The sequence below is a fragment of the Convolutriloba macropyga genome, unplaced genomic scaffold (genome assembly GCF_964194025.1).
Source record: "Convolutriloba macropyga unplaced genomic scaffold, txConMacr16.3 SCAFFOLD_1033, whole genome shotgun sequence".
Lineage (NCBI taxonomy): Eukaryota > Metazoa > Xenacoelomorpha > Acoela > Convolutidae > Convolutriloba > Convolutriloba macropyga.
Window position 1 is genome coordinate 19697 of NW_027453697.1, and position 18839 is coordinate 38535.

At 38.8% G+C, this 18839-nt stretch overlaps 1 protein-coding gene across 1 annotated transcript; it reads right to left on the reverse strand.

Moving 5' to 3' along the window:
- Positions 1–206: 206 nt before the first annotated feature.
- Positions 207–16985, reverse strand: LOC142358481 (hydroxylysine kinase-like). The gene is made up of 2 exons (XM_075409876.1): positions 15257–16985; positions 207–877 (listed from the first exon to the last, which is right to left on the reverse strand). The coding sequence occupies exons 1-2, from the start codon at positions 15964–15966 to the stop codon at positions 511–513; spliced, it is 1077 nt and encodes a 358-aa protein (XP_075265991.1). The 5' UTR covers positions 15967–16985; the 3' UTR covers positions 207–510.
- Between the last annotated feature and the right edge of the window lie 1854 nt (positions 16986–18839).

Genomic DNA, 18839 nt, shown 5'->3' on the forward strand with positions numbered 1-18839 from the left:
GATTAAATATTGTAGTCATAATAAAATTGTACAATTTAAGGGAATAATGGTAATAACTGCTCAGAACAGATAAGTAGATATTTACAATTTGGGTCTTTCCCTTTACAGCCCCCACAAAAAAACAGCCACCCCCCCCCCCCCCGCCGCTAAGGGGTATAGATTTAGGATATAATGGGAGCTATACGTGATATGACATCTAAGCGGGAACTATAATGAGAAAGACCCGACAGCATTAAGTACCGAATGATAAAAATTTAGCTGACGACTGAACAAACTTTTAAGTTATCGTGAACATAATGAACAAGCTGGCAATCTCGGAAATTTATTGAAGTGACGATTTCTAAAATGTTTATCATGTCAGTGTTGAAATCGGCTCGATTGAACAAAAAAAGGTGCCCTTTGACATTTTGAAGAGCAAGATGAATGACTTATGTCAACTGTTATTCTCTCCCTCCCTCCATCCGCCGGGTTGGGTTTAAATAAAATTGAGAAAAAAGTTTTGTAAGATTTCTACACTTTCTGCCATTCTTCTAGCATTTTTTCTCGATCGCATTCGTTCAGTTTCTTAAACGACAACCACCCTCGCTCTTGAGTCTCCAGCACGTACTCAGAATTTCCAGGGTTCAAAGCCGAAGCTTCCAGACCCCAAATTAACGACTGAACATGTCTGGCTAGTGTGGCGTCTATCAGCGCCTCCCACTCGTCCGGAGAAAGCGGGATGATTTCTGTGAACCCTTTCATAAAGGCGTGACCGAATTGGGCAAAGCTGCAATTTGGCATGTATGTGAAAGTGTACATGAGTAAAGATGCGCATTCGAATATGAGGTAGGAATTGCAGACGTCTTCGAAGTCTATGATGCCTCTCACTTTGTTGAAGCTGAAAAAAATCTCAATGAAAAAAATTCCAATATATGTTGCAAAAATTATTGAAATGAAACTTTAAATATTATTTGGCAAGTTTCAGAAAACAAACGCAAGCGAACGTTCGAAAAACCTCCAGACATGCAACCCAGGTTGAGGTGCCATCCGGAAGTGACCTCTGACCATACCAAGTCCAACGCACACGGTGTGTTCCCAGACCAAAATTACAGGGCCTGGGTTTTGGTTACGGATGGGAATGGTCTGATCAGAGGTCACTTCCGGATGGCACCTGAACCTGGGAAATGAACATCGTTATTCCGATATGCATATTTTAAATTCGAAATCTGACGTTTGAAATCCTAGCGAACGAACATTTCAAAGGTCAAAGTTGAAATTTAAACTGGTAGATATCGGCATATTAATGTTCAATTCCAGGCCTAGAGTTTTTTAAACGTTCGCTCGCTTCCCAACTTTATGAAATTCGCTATGTAGCAATAAAGTAGAAATAACTGGGTGTTTGAAAAATGGACTGAGTTCAAAAGTCAAAATTATAATTTAAAACATGTAAAAATTAAAAACAGAAAAAGGCTGGTAACAGGCAAAAACATTGTCATTGGAATAAGTTCATCGATCCTCAGTTGGATGTTTGGGCGTTTTCGAGTGCTCTTTTTTCATTTTTGCGGGATAGACAAAAGTGCAACAACTTTGCATGAGTTTCAAGAAGTTTGTTTATGCCAAGATCTTATCAAAATTTCTGAAAAAAACACAGTTTAAGAAAGTTTCATGAGGTAATCGAGTTTTATCTCGAGATTGTGATTATCACATAGAAATGCGCAAACTTTGTTTAACTGAGAAGATGATTACTAGCGAGCGCCCAGCCACTGAAAACAGTCAAAAAAAATTCTTAGAAATTTAGCGTTTGTAATGTAACCGCCCGGAAATACTATCCAACGATGTTGGATCTTATGCGTGGTTCTCCGGGTTGTTTTAAACAAGTTTTTTCGTTTAAAATTATGTCAACTCTTGAGTTCTCCTTCACTTAACCGAAAATAAGAATATAGGCAATTTAATTTTAAACGTTATTGAAATTGAAATTTTTTTGTAAATGAAACGAGAAAAATCTCGTTGTTGACTGAAATAGCCAATTCAATGTTAATGAATAAAGCAAGCAGTACACGGTACGCTTTGAATATTACTTTATAACAGTTTTCCCAAGCTGCTTGAAAAGAGTTAAAACCATAAAACATAGATAAGATAGATACCCCTCACCTGAAAACAGCGTTAACAGTCATTAAAACTGTTATGAAAAGGAGGAAACGCTGCTGCTACATTTTGAATGCAGCGAAAAAGCACTGTTTTATCTATGCGGGAGGAATGTTACAATAAAACATTATCTCCTCCATTATTTTGAACATCAGTTAGGCCTTGTCCTCAGGGGCCTCTACTCTGTATCAGAGCTCGATGAAGAAGTAGAGCTCGAAGACAGCGGGCGATGCTCCCTTTTGCTTTTTCTTCCCTTGGAGGACGACGGCCCGGCTGCTCCACAAAATATGGTTGTCCGTAAATAACGCACTTCATGCTGCAGGCTTCTGAGGTGTCGACAGGTAGTGGAGCAGGCCTCCAAGTTCAATGAAGGACCAGTGTTAACTGATGCATGATTCGTTTTTGAAGTTTTCGAGCGCTTCAGGTGTTTCTTTCCCAAAGATTCAACATCAACGGAAAGCAACAGGTTACTTGATCTAGAATCTTCTAACTGTTGATGAAGCTCGGAAACGCGAGACTTTAACTGATCCATTTTGCTTGTCCCATCGTGTAGTTCACGCTCGTGTATTTAATGAGAACAACGTAATGTTCGATTTTGTTCTCGAAGACCGCGATCTTCAGAGCTGTTGTCTACGGGAATAGCGAGAAGGTCCGACTGTTCCAGCAGTGGCCGTCTACGCGAATAATGATGGTCTTGAAGTCGAATTTTTCCGAATCGGTAGAATTCATCAACCCTCACAACCGCGTTCAGGCTACGAGAATAAACGTAACCATTAAATTTGATCGGGGCAGTCCGTGGAGGTCCCATTAGTTGTCTCCGTTCCTCCGATGTTTTGATTGAAACTAGAGATACTGTGGCTGCAACCCCTTTTGACTTTTGCTGTGAAGGAAGACAGCAAATCACTGTCATTTCATCAGAAGAAGCAGTTGAATACATCTCAAAATGTTCTGCTGCTTGTTTTTAAATATTTTCGCGGAACTCCAACGACTGGTCGCTCGCCCAGTTCCGATTCAAGGAATCAGTTGCTTGAGAGTCCATATGTTCTTCAAAATACAGATTTGCAGGCGAAGTAACACCTGAAAGAAGTAATGGGTCTAGCAGAACTTCGGGAAGCTGTAACAACGTCGATGGAATCTGTACTGTTAGATATCGAAAACAGATTGCTTTAATTACCAAAAATTGATAACACAACAAGATATTAGAGTAATAATAAAATGAATAATATGTCATAGAAAAAGCGACGTAATATTAGTTAAGAAAGAACGAGAACCTAAACTTTTGTAGTATAGAGCTGACGTTATGAGCTGATATCGTTAGCCCCATTATCGTCGGTTATCATGTGACTGATCTTAATGTTTTCAGGCACTGTAGCGTTGATGTTCTGAAGAGGGGTCCAACGACGCTGAGTGAAAGGAGCAAATGGATTGAGGATTTTCAAAACGTTCAAAAACGGAACGCCATGAGAAAGAAGCGTGAGTGCAAAAAGGAGCTTCAAAATATAGATTAAAAGTCCCAACAACACTAATATTGTTAGCATTATAATTCTGCACCTTTCAGTATTACCACCTCCCTCTAGTCACTGGGTGCAAATTTAACAAATACCTCCAAGTAAGCAAGATTTTTAAGCTGGCTAGAAAAATTTTGATTGAAACAGGATGCGTGTATTGTCTGCGTGGTCGGAGATAAACCTCTCGGACCAAAATGGTTCGTCGCCAGTATTTCAAAACTCGAGCTTTAGCACTTTGGCGCCGACTTTGATACGAAAATAGACCAGCCCTATGTAGGGAGGCCAGGTTATCGCTGAAACCTAACTGACTGAAAACGATTAAGGACACGGTTGAACGCACAATCTAATACTCATCACCATAATGCATCCAAATTCCTTTTGAAGTGCGATACATATATGGTGCAATTAGATCACAAGCAGTCAGAGCGTAATTAGGTTACATAACTTGAGTTTTGGGGTTCATGAACCTCATTCTAGTATCACTACCCAAAATATATGGTACCTCCTCAGTACATTAGGAAAAATCAACAAAGTGAGCTTCAACCATGACGCAATTGTGAAAATAAAGCACAGCACTTGGTTTTTCAGCATGAATGCCAAGAGAGCCAGAGCCTAGGAACAGATTAGGATTGTTTAAATTAGAAGCCAAGGAAATCAAGCCGTATGAAACCATTCGCATTCTATTGAAAAATTCATTCTTAGTAAAAATGACAATGCGTTGCCGCAAAAGGTGCGCGTTTACGTGAACAAACTCAATTTTTGTTCCGGACACCAAATTTTGAAAAACGTGTTATAGTCAATCTCCGGAAGCTGCTCAGTAATTGGTTCTTACAAAAATTAGACACCCGAAAATGTTGTAGGGCGTATTTTATAGGAGCAGACACTAACAGTTGTGTCAAGAAGTTCAATGTAAAAGACGAGAGAATCATCTCTCGGTGCAGTCTGTCCCCTCAAGTACGTCAAGTCAGCAGGAGATATTTGCACTCCTGGATGTTTTCTTGAAGAGTGAAAAATTGATTTCATCTCAAAATAACCGTAAAAAGGCTGCAAATACGTTTTAGAATCATGCTAAAAATTCGATCGTGGAAAAATGCTAGAACTTGGCCTTTCATTTGAGTCTGTCATGATAAGAGACCAGGGAGTACTTGTCTTGTCTAGGGTAGCTACTACCTTTCCTATGGTCAGTTTTCTAATGATGACTCCCAAAGCGTAGTTTTTTGTTCAACCAGACGTAACCTAGTTGGCGGTCCAAGTGAAGTAGATTCCGGCTTTTTTCCCTCCATGTAGGAAAATAGAGGGGTAATAAAAGACATTCAAAGTGCCTGGTTTGAATGATTGACCTTCGAAAAGGAAATCCTCTACAAGCATTTTGAGTCTTTCATCCGCAAAACCTGGGAGCTTGAAAGTCCGACCACTCCACATGGCTCTGCAAACTCTTGCTTCGAGTGCATAAAAAGTGGGAACTAAGCGCAAATACTCTTTCAAATAGACTGAGTGGTCAAATCGAGCCGAATGTCCAAAGCCAGCTACAGCTTAGGAAACTTGAAACATACAGAAACTAATCTGAAGGTCTAGTTCAGGCGCGTGGAGAACAAGTCCACCAAAAATAATTTTTTGTGTTTGTTGAGTTTGTCTGGCGTACACTGTTCCCTCGGAGGAAGCAAGTATATTTTTGTAGTCAGTACTTTTTTGGTATCATACCAAACCAGGGTCGGTGAAGTGAAACGAGTAATGTTATCTACAACACCAAATGATTTAGCCAATTCATCTAAACAGAATTACTTAACCTCGCTGTCCCAATCAAAGTCAGCCAATTCGAAAAATCCTGGGTGTCTTGCATAATCAGCGGCAGCTCTATGTGGTCTTTTAAATACAAACGATGAACTCCAATTGGTTTGATTTTCTGACATATTTGATGATGGCGACGGATTACAGCGGGTTGTCGTTGCTCTTTGAGTTTGTAAACTAATAGAGGAGGAGGCCTCCGAATCAGTTAGATCGACAAGTACTAATTCATTTTTGTCTTCGGGAACGGGATTTGATATCTTTTTCCGAGCTGTGCTCGTTGGTTGTTGTCTTTGATGTCGTTTTTCTTGCGCTACATATGGTTTAATTCGATCATAGTGAGCAATTTGTTTTCCTGACTTTTGACGTCTTTGAGGTTAAAGTTAATCTGGTTGATCGCTTTATCAAGCGGTGGGTTCCAGAGCAAAACCTTTTGAGTTTTGGCAACTACCCCGTTGAACGTTCTGGTGAATGAAGAGGCACCAAATCTCCTTCTATATAGGTTGGACCGTGCTTCTTTTTGTCGAGGATAGCTTTTTGTCGACGCGTTTCCCAGCCGTTTTTATCTATTACTGAATAATAAGTAAATGTACTCCCATTTATGCGCTGAAAACGTAATCGTGATGTCCAAGCATTGGAAATGGCAAGGTTGGGTATAGCATATCGATAGGCATGCGCATTTCTCTGCCAAAAACTAACCAAAAACCTGCCTGACCCGTTGATTCATGGACTGCGGAAGAATAAGTCATCACAACAGCCTGCAAATCAACGGACCAAATTTCGTGGCGTTCTTCACAACATTTTGCAAGGCCATCTCCCAGAGTGCGATTTATGCGCTCCACTTTAGCATTTCCTTGAGAATGGTATGGAATGGTCCTTGAAGAAGTTATCTGTAACCTTGAACGCATGTCGGAAAAGAGATTGGAACTGAATTGTGCGCTATTGTCGCTGTGATTGTGTCCTGGGACACCAAATCTTGAATCTTGACATCTTGTAAGCCAGTGATCAGGAGAAGTGCTACAGTTTGTCTCCAGCGAATGAAATCGTCTCCTAGTATTAAAATAAATGTATTTATAGAAATTTTCATTCAACCGACTTTTTGGCAAAAACCCAAGAATATTGACAGAGACACATCAAAAAGACTCATGGAAGGACCAAACTTGCATTTCTTGTTGGTGCACTTACTTCCGATTTTTCCATTTCTGACAAGTTCCGCCCTCAGAGACCAATGAATCAATATCATTTTTCAATCCCGGCCAATAAAATCGTTGGCATACACGATCCAAACTTTTCTTGTTTCCCAAATGACCCGAAGAAGGCGATTCTTGTAACCCCATGAAGAAAATTCTGAACAAGAGTTAAAGTAACACAGCATTAGTTAGAATGAAAAGAGCAATCGACTAATTTAAACATGCGGTAAAATATGCCGTCAATAGTTTTTAGTGAATCAAATTGCTGCCAATAACACTGCAGCACTGATGAGCGACAAAGCAATGAGGCCCCGTTTGGTTTTTAGTTTGATATGCACCACGATTTGACTACCGATAACGTTTTGTCTCTATCTTGAATATCAGAAAATATGCAGTTTTGAGATACCAGAGTTAGCGATGCTGCATACAGATTGACTTCTGTAATTCGAGAAAGATTGTCAGCATTAGCAATAGATTTACCAGGACCATCAATGCTTTCAAAATTGACCATGCTCAGTTTTTCTAACTGTTGGGCCACTATTGCATCTGGTTCTTTAAAAGAGTAGAGCCAAACTAAAGTTCGGTGGTCCGTTATTATCTGACATTTTGTCGAAGGAGGAATTCTTTGAATTATGTTGTGAAGAACACTACTGCAAAAATTTCCCGTTTTGTCGCTGAATACTTCCTTTGGGCTTTTTGGAGCGAGTTGTTGGCGCAAGCAATTAATTTTGCTCCTAATTTTGTTTTTGTGACGGCACTGCCCTTATTCCAGTAAGCGATGCCTCATGGCAGCAGACAAATGTGTCTGTTTTAATTGAAATCCCTAAAGTTGGAGCGGCCAAAAGCGCTAGGTTTAATTTTTCGAAGGCAGTTTGGCATTGCGCAGTTTATTGAAAATTTGCTGCTTTATTCATCAAGTGAAAAAGAGGATCTGCTAAAACGCCAAAGTTAACACCGAATTTGCGATAGAACCCAACCAGTCCCATAAAAGCTTTCAATCGACGAATCGTTGGTGGAAAGGATATTTTCCAACAGCTTCTATTTTTGCAGTATTTGATTGAGTTTGCTTTCTTTATACGCTTAAAATCAAATCGATTGAGGTGTTCCTCAAAGGAACAACCAAATACAATAATATCGTCGAGATGCACCAAAACTCCAAAACTGTCTCTTGCGTCAGATACGCATTGGACCTGACGATACAATTTCCAGCGCATTCCAAAGAACCATGGGCGTCCTCTTTCAATGGTATTAACCAAATGGCGTTATCAAAGATGTCAGATGTTTATCATTTTCTTCAGTTTCCATTTGGTGGAATACACTGCATAAATCAAGACTAAAGAGGAAGTGGCTTCCCTCACGAATATTGAGCATATCAGAGATTTGAGGTAGATACCTTGAAGTTTTGACAGTTGGAGCGTTCGATTTTTGATAGTCAATTACAAGTCGATTTGAGCCATCCCGCTTCGGAACCCACGCAGTAGAAGCTGACCAGTCCAAGTGAGTGGGCAAGACAAGATCCAATTCTCTTAGCATTTGATTTTTGCTTTTAAAGCTTTTCTTTTGGTACGGTTAGTTGCGTTGCAGGGCAATCGACTCGGTTGCGCCCTCTCTTTGAACTGAATACGCAGTTTGTGCAGGTCTGCAAGCCTAGGTCCCAATTATCCTTGACGAAAATATCTTTATACTGTTTCAATAATTTGAGCGCCTCTTTTCTTTGTTTTTCAGAGAATGAGTCATTGTTTTTCAGAGAATTTGAACATAAACGTCAAATTTTCTTCAGATAGAACGTTCAATGCGTTAAACCCCACAGAGGGCAAAGTATTTCCATCGAATGATGTTATCTGCGCAATTAGTTGCGAAGATATAAAGTGCGGAATTGCAGGTAGGATCCTACACTTAAATGTTAAAGTTTGTCTTGTCAATCAAAACAAGGGATGACGCCACGAGCAAAGGGTTAGAACTGGTAAAAGCAACGAAGGGTCCAAATAAAGCAACAGTGGCATCAAACGAGATGCGTGAATTTTCAATCGATAGCTTTTGCGCTACTTCAGACAGCAGTTACATTGAGGAGGAACACAGAAATGCTCAATTACAGAGCAAAACCCGATTTCTCTTTTCGTTGAGTTTTCTTGAAACCACTGTGACAGGGGACTAGCACATTCCAAAACTGCTTCTCCAAGGCCAATGGGCCCGCGGTAGGAAGTCAACAGCACATTTTTGCTTGTGCAGCTGATCAAAACCTACCACACAATGGGCACTCACGTGCCAACAAACATAGAATTTGAAGGAAAAGATGGGTCCACTTTTAAACCAACGGCATGGAAGTAAACACATACCTTTAAAGCTCAGTTTCGAGCCATTAAAAGCAGACGCTGGGATATCGGATGCTTCCAGGGTTAAAGTATTGCTGGAACCGCTCATTCAAAGTTATCTGACCGAAATACACTAATTTCAGCACCCGAATCGATAAGGGCGGGGAATAGGTGACTAGTGAAAACACATTTGGAAAGCAGCAACTATATGCGGAAGATACGTTTATGTTGAACCATTGGTTAATAAAAGTGAAGAACAACTTCATTCAAATGTTTTCCTCTGATCGATGAACGGAATTATTGCTTTGAATAAGTTCGTATTTAGTGACATTTTCGACGTTGATGTTGAAATGAACCAGAGCTCCAACTTTTTCTGCAAATTTTTTTGAGTGACCTTTTCTGTTGCATCCGTAACAGGCAGTAAGACCAGTAAACCTGGCCCTCCGTTCACTGCTGAGAGAGCAACTATTTGACCCATTCACAGATGCTTGACAAGGAGAAGACGATTTGAAGCGCCCTTTAAATTGCGAGCGACTGCTTCGTTGCGAACGGATAACCTTTTTACTGAGATCGATCATTTGGTTGTTAATTCCTTATTAACGAACGGGATCGGTGATGATGGCAAACCTGTCCGGCTACCAATCTATTAACTTTATAGATATTATAGAAACGAGAGAAGAAGCGTCGTTTGTAGCACTTCGAGACAATAAATTGCATCAAAGTGCAAAACGGACTCAAAAGCTGGATCTCTGCTAGCTGGTTTATTTGTCCTAAGTTCAGCTCTAACATGTGTGTTGTGATTTCCGTCAATAAATGACTGGAGCACAATTTGATCTCTTATGGGTTGTGTATCTGTTGGATAAGCCTTGTCGGCCAGGAGCTTGAGTTCGGCTAATAACTCACAAAGTTTCTTGGATTCGCCTTGAATTCTTTTTGCAAGTGAGGACCGAAAACATTCGGGCGGTTCCTGATACTGACCAAGAAGTTGCTTCATAAGTTATGAACAGTATCCTTTGGTTAAACCATCTGGGGACTGATAAAATTCAATGACACAACCTCGTAGACTCGAAGCAAAACTTGTTTGCCGTTTGTCAATGGATATACCTGCTTGCCGTTTTGTCAATGGATATAGGCTTATATGTCACCTTTAATGTTAAAAGTCTCTGGAAGAAGCAGTTTTGTTCCTAGTGCTGCGTCGGCCATCAGAATTTACAACCCAAAAAATTCTCTGGAAAAGAGTTCCTAATCAATCTATTGGACAAGCGAGACAAACAACGATTGCCCAAAACTGATAGTCAGGAAATGCTGATTTTAAATCATAGTGGACCTCTGATGTTACTTAGGACTTCAGAACTCTCGCCGTACGCTATGTAATGTTGAGTCTGCTGTAGCAACTGCCGAAGCCTACCCTAGACGCCTTAGATTTATTACTAGTGGACATTGCAAACAGTTGGAATGCAGAACCTGCAGAAGCAGGGAGTGTCTATTTTCCGATAAATCGGACAACACTAGAGCGGCCACTGAAGACAGAGTTTATGCATTTATTGTCCACAAGAGATAGATACGTTCTTTTTAGTGTGAATTCGGGCAACCGTCATCTGTCAGGCTCGTCAAAATATTTTAACTTCTGAAAAAAGCAATCGGCAGGATTTCAAAAAAATCCCGAGCTTGTCAACAATGTAACATCCCAGAAAAACTATCCAAAGTTTTTGGATCTTATGCGTGGTTCGCGGGGTTTTTTTAAACAGTTATTTTTGTTTCAATTTATCTCACCTCTTGAGTTGTTCTTTACTTGACCAAAGGTTTGAAAAAATAAGCAATTTAACTTTACATGTTATTGAAATTGAAATGTTAGAAAATGAAACGAGAAAAGAGCTCGTTGTTGACTAAAATAGCAGATTCAAAATTAATGAATAAAACTAGCAGTGCACGTTACGCTTTGGATGTTTGTTTGTAACAGTTTTCCCAAGCTGCTTGAAAAAATTTAAAACCATAAAATAGATAAGATAGATACCCCTCACCTGAAAACAGCAATAACAGTCATCAAAAGTGTTATGAAAAGGAGGAAACGCTGCTGCTGCATGTTCTTTTAAAAGCAGCAAAAAAGCACTGTTTTAACTAAGCGGGACTGTTACAGTTAAACATTATCTCCTCCACTATTTTGAACATTCATCTCTTGTTTAAAAGAATACTATTAAAACGATAAATTCTGTTTCAATAAGAACTTTTTTCATTTGTTAGACATAGAAACCTCACTAATTAAAAGACTTGTAAAACTAACAAAGAATACCAGAAAACAGAAAATTTTAATTTAGTTTTCTAAAATCTGAAGCCAATTTTGAAAACGAAATTCAAAACTTCATTAACAGTTTTAGGAAGCCGAGCAAAAAACATAGCAAAAACTCTGGGCAGGTGGTCAATGCAATGTTGTCGATTTTGCAGGTGAGACATTTAAAAGTTGTTGTTTAATTTAAATTATCAACTGAAACCTCCATTTCACGACTTTTAAAAAATTGTTTACGATATTTGGAAATTATCTCTGACTGCTTCAGCAACAAATTGAAAAGGATTTCCAAGGATTAAAAATTCCACTTTTTTCAAAATGTCTATTTACAAATGATTCTGCCCTAATTCTCTGAAATTTTATGAGTTTGGATTAACAATCAAGAAATGCGAGAATATCTATTATACGTTAACTAAACCAACATAAATAAAAAATGAACTGATCCAATGTCAAAATTTGGGCAAAATTCAGCAACGGTTGAGCTAACCAATTATGTATAGACCCAGTGAAATGAAACTCAAAACATATTGAGAAATCGTGAATGATCATCGTTGTCTTGGTTGAAACAAAACCGCATTATCAAGAGCTTGACAAGTGATGTTTTCATGAAAAATCTTGATAAAAAAGTAGCCAGGTCTCAGCAAGGATCAACAGGAAGAATTCTTGCTAAAACAATTCAGAACCCGGACTGGACTCACAGACAAAATCAGTACTGATCCATAGCATTTTAATTCTGTATTTTTACTCTGACCAGTACTATGATCATGTCACATTTTAGACTTTTCATGACAAAATTCAGAACAAAAAAAACTGTCTGAAATTAGCATGCGACATGATAAGAGTACAGTCTAAAAATGCTATTCACAGTGCAAAAAATGTCTGTACCTGGGGGTGTATATTGTACCGGGGGGGGGGGGGGGCTTAAGCGGACAAGATCCGAAAAATCATTACAGGCCGTTGCCAAAGTAATTGTCAATTTAAGTATCTATGTTTTTGCCAAAGCGTTTTTTACTAAAAAGATTATTTGCAAATAAATAACCTCGTACCCGGAGTCGGGATCATTTAAAATTCAGCGTTGAATCAGGAAAAAAACATGCTTTATTTTTATGATGACAGTATCAAGATCATGGCAATTTATGCCATGAAAAGGGTAACTTTCAGCAATCAATTATGCAGTTGATATGCACATGATGACTTTTATTCATGCGCATGTTAATTAACATCCTGTTTTCAATATGTGCATACATGTAATTAAGTCTGCCTTTAAGCTACTCAGAATGCGTAACACCCACGCTAATCGTTATTTGACGGACGCCGCCACTCTTTGATCTCATTCTAGCGTGCTGCAATTAAATGCCTCTCTGCAAAATGCGCTCTGCTAGTTATGCCTCTCTGCAAATAATGCCTCTCTGCAAATAATGCCTCTCTGCAAATGCCCTCTGCTAGTTATTCTTCTCTGCATAAATAATGCCTCTCTGCAAATCATGCTTTTACGATGTACAAAATATCTTCAAGAGAAAAGTTAATTCATGAATATATTGGATAAATAAATAAGGAGATAGTATATATAAATAAATATTGGAAAATAAGGAGTTAAAGGATATAAGGAGTTAATTAAATAGTTTTGATTCTCAGCTTTGCTACTCTTCACTGTCGACCTCCTGCTAACCTTCCGCAGCTTGTGTTGAGTCTTGCACAGCTTCCATGTATGATGGATCACACTTTTCCATCGTCCTCCGACCTCCACAAATTTGCATGGCTGCCAGGAGGAGGCGTTATAAATGCCATCACCGACCTTCGAATGCTGAATTGAATTGATTGAATGCTGACAAGGCTGAAACGAATGCACAATTAGGAAAACAACCGACTAACGTGCAGGGGAGGTGGGGGGTAACTAGATCGGGGAGGGGGTTGTTACTGGTGGTGGTGGTGGGTGGGGGGGGGGGGGTAACTGGATCCGGGGGGGGGGGGGAATGGGTTGTTATATAATCTCTGTTGCTGGGTCGTGGGGGGGGGGGGGGGGGGGTGATCCAGTTATTTATATTCTATTTTATAATCAGTACTGATTCACACACCCCCTCGATTCAGTTATTCATCTATTTTATAATCTGCAATCTAATTATTATAATCTGTTGACTTCGGCTCTTTGCTTTTTGGACTATCCCTCCCCCGATCCAGTTGTTTATATAATCTATACTCTATTTTAATCGTCTGTATAACGGTTATAATCTGTTATAATAGCGCTTATGATGAAATAAAAAAATTCGACTGAGCGAACCATTTTGGTTAAGTTTTTACCTTTTTCAAAAAAAAGTATCCGCGCTCGATGAGGCTTAACTTTTTCGATAACCGAACATTGTTTTGGACACCAAATCGTCAATTTTAGTCAAAATGTGCACATTTTTGGTGGACAGGCTCCACTTTAGCCCTAATTGGGGATGAAATAAAAAAAACAACAGAAAGGTAAACAAGAGAAAGGTAAACAAGAGAAGAAACACAAAGCAACAATCAGATCTGAAATACACAACATATGAAGACCATTGAGTCTACTAATCAGACACTAGAAAAAGGTAAACGGAAACAGACTGATAAACACTGGGATTGACACCCCACGGGCGAAGCCCGATGCTTGCCTACTACTTCTACTACTACACCACAACTTATTTTGATATTATTAATTCTGACTCGCACATCGACATCCGCTTCCGCCTCAGCCTCCGCCTCCTCCTCCGCCTCCAACCTCCGCCTCCGACCGCCGCCACAAGCACTATTACACCACAACTTTCTGACTCGCACATCGACCTCCGCCTCCGACATCCGCCTCCGCCTCCGACCTCCGCCTCCGACTCCGACCTCCGCCTCCGACCGCCGCCACAAGCACTATTACACCAGAACTTTCTGACTCGCACACCGACATCCGCCTCCGACATTCGCCTCCGCCTCCGACCTCCGCCTCCGACTCCGACCTCCGCCTCCGACCGCCGCCACAAGCACTATTACACCAGAACTTTCTGACTCGCACATCGACCTCCGCCTCCGACATCCGCCTCCGCCTCCGACCTCCGCCTCCGACCTCCGACCTCCGCCTCCGACCTCCGCCTCCGACCTCCGCCTCCGACCTCCGCCTCCGACCTCCGACCTCCGCCTCCGCCTCCGACCTCCGACCTCCGACCGCCGCCACATCGACCTCCGCCTCCGACCTCTGACCTCCGACCTCCGACCTCCGCCTCCGACGTCCGACCTCCGACCTCCGCCTCAGACTCCACTGCAAAGATGTAAATGCACCAATATATGGTATAGTTTGAGCTAGAATAGCTTTTGAGGGTATCGCCATATTAAAAGTTTTAAGCATGATGTCAGTTATTCGAAATTTTCAAAACTTGCTATGTCCTTTGTATGTACAGTCTGATGAATGAGAGAAATGTGAAACATTCTGTGCAGTGTTGACCAAGAATGTAAATGAGAATGTGAAGAAGAAAGGCAGACTGGGATATTTCTTAATCGACTCTAGGCAGACTGGCAAAAGTATTTATACTGCTATTTGTCTGGTTCAGTACTGGTTACAATTGAAATGAAATGGTGCAGCGCTGAAACTCACTTTGAGCAAGGTCCGGGAATCTTGACCATTAATTGGAATAAGGAAGATATTTTTGCCCATCCTAAAAAAGTATAGTAAATCTTGATAGAAATTTGAATGAGAAGCTAAAATAAACTAAAAAGAATTTTTTCATTTTGGGGTCTTTCAATTTCGTTTTCATTCATATGGATGAGATTTGATTTGAAAGCTGAAAGCCTGGTAGATACAAGAAGGCTCTCAAGGAAGTCATGAATTCATGCAAGGCAACGCAACAAATTGGCTCGATAATATCAGTAATTTTTCGTGAATTTTTCAAGGTTATTCAAGTTTCATTTCGCTGGGAAGACAACACGAGCTCTTGAAAACCTTCGATTTTTGTGGCCATGGTGCTCGGAAGGGAGGGGGGGTGTCGGCAAAAAAGTTGTGAAATTTAGAATAAGAGGATAAGAAAGATAAGTTATAATTAATAAACTTACTTGTCAGACTGTACTAAAATGTTGTTGCAGCTCCCATCAGAATGAATTAGTCCTCGAGTACATGTTCTCTCAATGTGCGGCAAAATCTCATTTCTAAACTTAGCGAAAAATTCCTCGAAAACTTCTTTTCTATCCGGATTGTTCTCTAAGTACAGAAATTCCTCACATTGCAAAACGTTCTTCGGATCCCACTTATGGTTTTTCCGATTGAGGAGCGTTTTCGTGGAATGTTTTTGAAGAGGTTCGGATAATTTTGCAAAACTCCGACCAACATCTTCAATTAAAGAGAAAGAAAACGGTAAAGCTTCTATCATCGGAACAGCGGCGATGAACTCGAGCAAAACAACGTTATGATAATGTTTATTTTTGCTGTCTTTTTGGCAAAAAACTTCATATTTTGTGACTAAATTTCCGTCTTTTGAGGTATAAATCTTTTGAATTAATTGAGGTAGGTCTTCGTTTAAACTCTGCATAAGGTTAACTTGTTCATGAAGAAAGTCAACTTTATCGGGGGGTTCGCTGCAGGGTCCGATTTTTAGAAGAACATTTTGAGCGGAAATGTTTTCTGGGCTTTTTAAGACTTCGACTAAATAGTTTATGTTGTCAAAACCTTTTAATTTGATCAAGTTTTTGGATTCTATTTGGTAACAAGATTGCAATATTGCCTCAACTTCCGATTCTGATGCAATGGGCGGATAATATGACGTCATTTTGAACAGAAATGATTAAAAGAAAGCGAAATTAAATGGCTCTGAGATCAAAATTGAAATAATTAGAATTAAATTTGATTAGTAAAGTAAGAATAATGACAGAGAATAGACAACAGAATTTAAATTTTCTTAGTGGACTGAAAGCCTCAGCGAGTGAGTAACATGAAACCGAACGCAGAAAATGGAAAAATAAATCAAATTGTTCCACTATTTTTCTAATTTTTGTTTTTGAAAACGAGTTTTCAAAAACGAGTTTTCAAAAACGAGTTTTCAAAAAATGTTGGAATTAATATCTGAAAAAGTAAGTAATCAAAAATGATAAACATAAAAATTCCTAAACCTTTGCAAATTTCGTCCGGTAGTGCGACAACATACAGAACGAACTGAAAGTCAACGAAATCAATGAACGGAATTAAACAAAATAAAAGTTATGTTAATTTCGTAATTGCGCAAAAATGGTGAGGCTACCAAATAAGGTACAAAATTTAAAATTAAAAATTGAATGTTCTTTTTCTATATTCTTGTTGGTGCTCAGGAATAACCGTTAAAAATTTTCAAAATGGCCAAATACTATTCAAAGGGGAAATCGGCAACTATTGTGCTCATACACAGAAAAAAAAACTAATCTTTTCACACTGAGTGAAGAAGGTTTACTAATTTTAGTTCGTTCAAACGACAATTTAAACTAAAATGTTCAACGACAATTTCAATTAAAACACGACAACCAAATTTTTTTAAAAAAATGGTCATAGTACGATTTAAAAAGGGAAGTCAGCAATTATTGATTATTATTGTGCTTTTTTTACAAAAAAAAGTAAATTAATCTTTTCACTTTGAGTAAAGGTTTGCAAATTTGAGTTCGTTCCACTCAAACTAAAACCGATTTTACAATACAGTGGTTTGCAAATGTTCTATACAATCAAGATAAAATACGCTGTTTTGAGGTAGGTAGAAATAAGGAGGCTATTCTTAACATATTACGTATAACATACCATATAGTAAAGCACAAATACCATTAATTTTTTTTAGCAAACACTGCCTTTTCAAATCGTATGTATTAATACGGAGGGAATAAATAAGCGAAGAGGGATGAACAAAAGCCGAAGTTTCAGAAAGCAGATTGTTATCTTGGTCGATTTGGAATGGTTATCTTGTAAGATCTGACAAGATAATCATTCATAATGAAAGAAAATTATCTGCTGTGTAAAATTTGACGTAAAAAAATCACTTCAAACAAGTTGATTATCATATTTTTGTTGGTTAGTTCTTGAGCTTTTTGTATTGCACTCAAAATTGCATTAGCACTTAAAATTGTACGCAAAGAAGTGTTTATTTTTCTAAATTTTTCGTTTTTTAAAAATTTTTCCTTAATTTTTTCTAAAGCTTTTCTTGTACTATTCATGTGAATTTTAAGGTCTATGCTTTCTGAAAATTCGTCTTAGGACTATTTTCGGCTAATTGATCGTCTCGCTTCGAGTGAACATAAAGAAAGTGGAGAGAACGGCTGAGAATACGAAGAAATAAATGAAACCTTTTCCCGTACAGGTCTAATGCATGCAAAATTATAACCCCCCCCCCTCTTATTTTCCCAGTGTTTCTTTTCCTCTTTCATGCGACTTCTGATTAGAACTGCTAAAGCTAAGCTTATATCCTGTGCATTGTTATAACCAAAAGACAATATACTAACTTGATTAGTAAGCCGAACGCTCAAAAGAAAGAATTAAAATTATTGAGAGCCATTTTCAATTTAACTTCGTCCCGACCTCTCTCCCTTGAAATCACACCATGAACAGATTAAGGTAGTTGTAGAGTGATGGACAAAAATTTCGAATTAACTTTTTGATTGATATTTTTATCCATGGCAGTTAAAGTTTGGACTTTAAATTTACAAGAATAATTCTAAACCATTCACATCATTGAAAAAGAACCCTTTTCTACTTTTCTGTTTTAGGGGAAAAAGCAAAAATTCATTTGCAACACCCCCCCCCCCCCCCCGTCGCCAATTTGAGACAGAAGACAGATTTAATCCACTCCACTCTACCTGACTTTTAACCCCTTTACCAACTACCCAATCCCCCGCCCTCGCCCTAATTCAAAGTAAGTATGTGCCACTACTTTCACGCAGAGCTCACAGCTATACTTTTTATTCATGGAAAAAATCCTCAGGAATAAGGCCTTATGATGAATGACGATGATGAGAATTTATGATAAAAACATAAAATCTCAAGATTTTTTTTCATTTATACAAATTTTAATAATTTTGATTTACAGAATATTGCGGCTGAGCTTAACAACTCAATTACCAAATTGAATAGCGCTGCAAGGTCACTTCAAGCAGTTGAATTTAGAATAGCATGACAAGCAAAATTTAATGCTACATTCTATTGGAGCCATACAGATATGTTCATTTTGTTCAACATTTATTTTTAGCAACTATTATTAGTACACAATCGTCATACATGAAGCTAAACTGAAACTCAAACTCGAACTACCTTAACCACCAGCGAAACAATACTACGACTAAACAGTATTGCATCAGATTCTTTGCGATTGGATTGCGAATCAACCTGTTATTGATACAGAATATTCGACAAAACCTCTACATGGTTAACAAATTTCCCATGACATCAAATTTACATTAAAAAGGTGACGTTATGGAAAAGTGTTCACATCCTGTCGACATTATTATCTACAACCAATCAACAGTTGAATTTGACATGTAAGTCCACGTGACTAGCAGCATAAAAGAAGCTTGAAAAACTACCAAAAATCAGTTGAAACTTGTTAGTTTTTTCTTATTAAACTAGCATACAGTGCGTATTGAAGCACACTTTCTTGAGCGGTAAATTACTTGTTGTCGTGTCTTGTTTCTG

Bases quoted from the DNA above. Each gene is read 5' to 3' on its own strand.
- LOC142358481 (XM_075409876.1), bottom strand. From the start codon at position 15,966: ATGACGTCATATTATCCGCCCATTGCATCAGAATCGGAAGTTGAGGCA. The intron at 878-15,256 runs GTAAGTTTATTA...GATTTTTTTCAG, and splicing joins ATTTTAGTACAGTCTGACAA to CTTCAACAAAGTGAGAGGCA.